Below are 1,545 nucleotides of genomic sequence, written 5' to 3' on the forward strand. Positions count from 1 at the left end.
AAACACTCCCAGGACAGGGACAGCACAGGGTTAGATACACAGTAAAGGTTCCTCTACATTGTCCCCCCCATCAAACACTCCCAGGACAGGGACAGCACAGGGTTAGAAGGAGCACTACCCTGTATCTACACTGTTCCCAAAATTCTCTCAGTTGTTAGATTTTGCTTTTTTTAAATATGCTCAAATTCTGTTACATATTTGATTCTAAGCATATTTTTATTTTTTCTCTTCTTTTTTTCTATCCTGTTCTCTCTTCCTCTCTCACCCTCTCACTCTCTCTCCTCCACTTGACTCTCTTATCATATCTGTTTCATTCCCCCACTCACTCTCTCTGGTTTGTGTTTTACTTGTCTCTCCCGTTTTGTCTCCTCTGTCTGTCTCTGTCTTGGTCTGCATCTTGATCTCTGATTGTTTTTCTCTCTACACCACTCTCTTTGTTTTGTCTCTCTGTCTCACTCTGTCTCCGTGTTTGTCTCTCTTTCTTTGTCTCTCTCTCTCCCTCTGTCATCTCTGCCTCGTCTCCAACTCTCTATCTGTCTCCACCTCTCTCTTTGTCTCTATTTTTCGCTGTCTCCATCCCCTCTGTCTCTGTCTTTCTTGCTCTGTCTCTGTTTGTCTCTGTCTGTCTCCATCTCACTCTCTCTCGGTCCCTCTCTGTCTCCATCTCCCTCTCTGTGTTCCTCCCTCTTTCTATCTGTCTCCATCTCACTCTCTCTGCCTGTTTCCATCTCCCTCTTTCTGTCTGTCTCCATCCTGTGCTCTCTGTCCCACTCTCTCACTGTCTCCATCTCCCTCTCTGTCTGTCTCCATCTCCTTCTCTCTCTGTCCCTCCCTCTCTCGCTGTGTCTGTCTCCATCACATTCTCTCTCTGTTGCTCCCTCTCTTGCTGTGTCTGTCTCCATCTCCCTCTCTCTATCCCTCTCTCTCTGTCTATCTCCATCTCTCTTTCTGTCTCCACCCACCTCTCTCTGTCCCACCGTCTCTCTGTCTCCATCCCCCTCTCTCTGTCTTTCTCCATCTCTCTGTCTCTGTCACTCTCTCTCTATCTATATCTCCCTCTCTCTCTTTCTCACTCCCCTCATGCTGGTGCTCCTCCATCTCTCTGTGCTTCTTCTACTTCTCTGTTCACTCTGTATCTCTTTCTCTTTGCCTCTCGCTTACTCCTCTCTCTCTGCCTCTCTCTCTGTCTGTCTTCCTATATCCCCCTGTCACTCTGTCTGTAGCAGGTGGAGATATTGACCAGCAGGAACCTGACCCCCTCTCCCTCAGTGCCAGACTCTCAGACGGAGGATGAGGATGAGGTGACAGACAGGCAGCAATCTATCCACGCAGCGATGGGTCATTTTTATTCACACAACGGCACCCTGAGAGCCAAACCCACTGGAAATGGAATCTACATCGCCAGAAGGGAACACTGCGTCTGAATTCCCTAGAGACTTTCCATTCAAAACAGGAGTGATTCACTTGCATTTACACGCTGTGTGTTACTGTTTCTCTGCAGGAGGTGACACTGAGACACACACAGACTGTACAGTAACAGACAGG

General features: G+C 48.0%; 1 protein-coding gene across 1 annotated transcript in view; it reads left to right on the forward strand.

The window, feature by feature from the left end:
* The window catches only part of LOC109925443 (nectin-4-like), a 16,141-nt gene extending 14,602 nt beyond the window's left edge, over nt 1-1,539 (forward strand). The window contains exon 8 of the mRNA XM_048620758.1: nt 1,227-1,539. Within this exon, the coding sequence (XP_048476715.1) occupies nt 1,227-1,424 (198 nt within the window). The 3' untranslated portion in view covers nt 1,425-1,539. The remainder of the gene's footprint in view (nt 1-1,226) is intronic.
* Nucleotides 1,540-1,545: the final 6 nt, after the last annotated feature.

This window comes from Rhincodon typus, chromosome 48, assembly GCF_021869965.1.
Source record: "Rhincodon typus isolate 14 chromosome 48, sRhiTyp1.1, whole genome shotgun sequence".
NCBI classification, from domain to species: Eukaryota; Metazoa; Chordata; class Chondrichthyes; order Orectolobiformes; family Rhincodontidae; genus Rhincodon; species Rhincodon typus.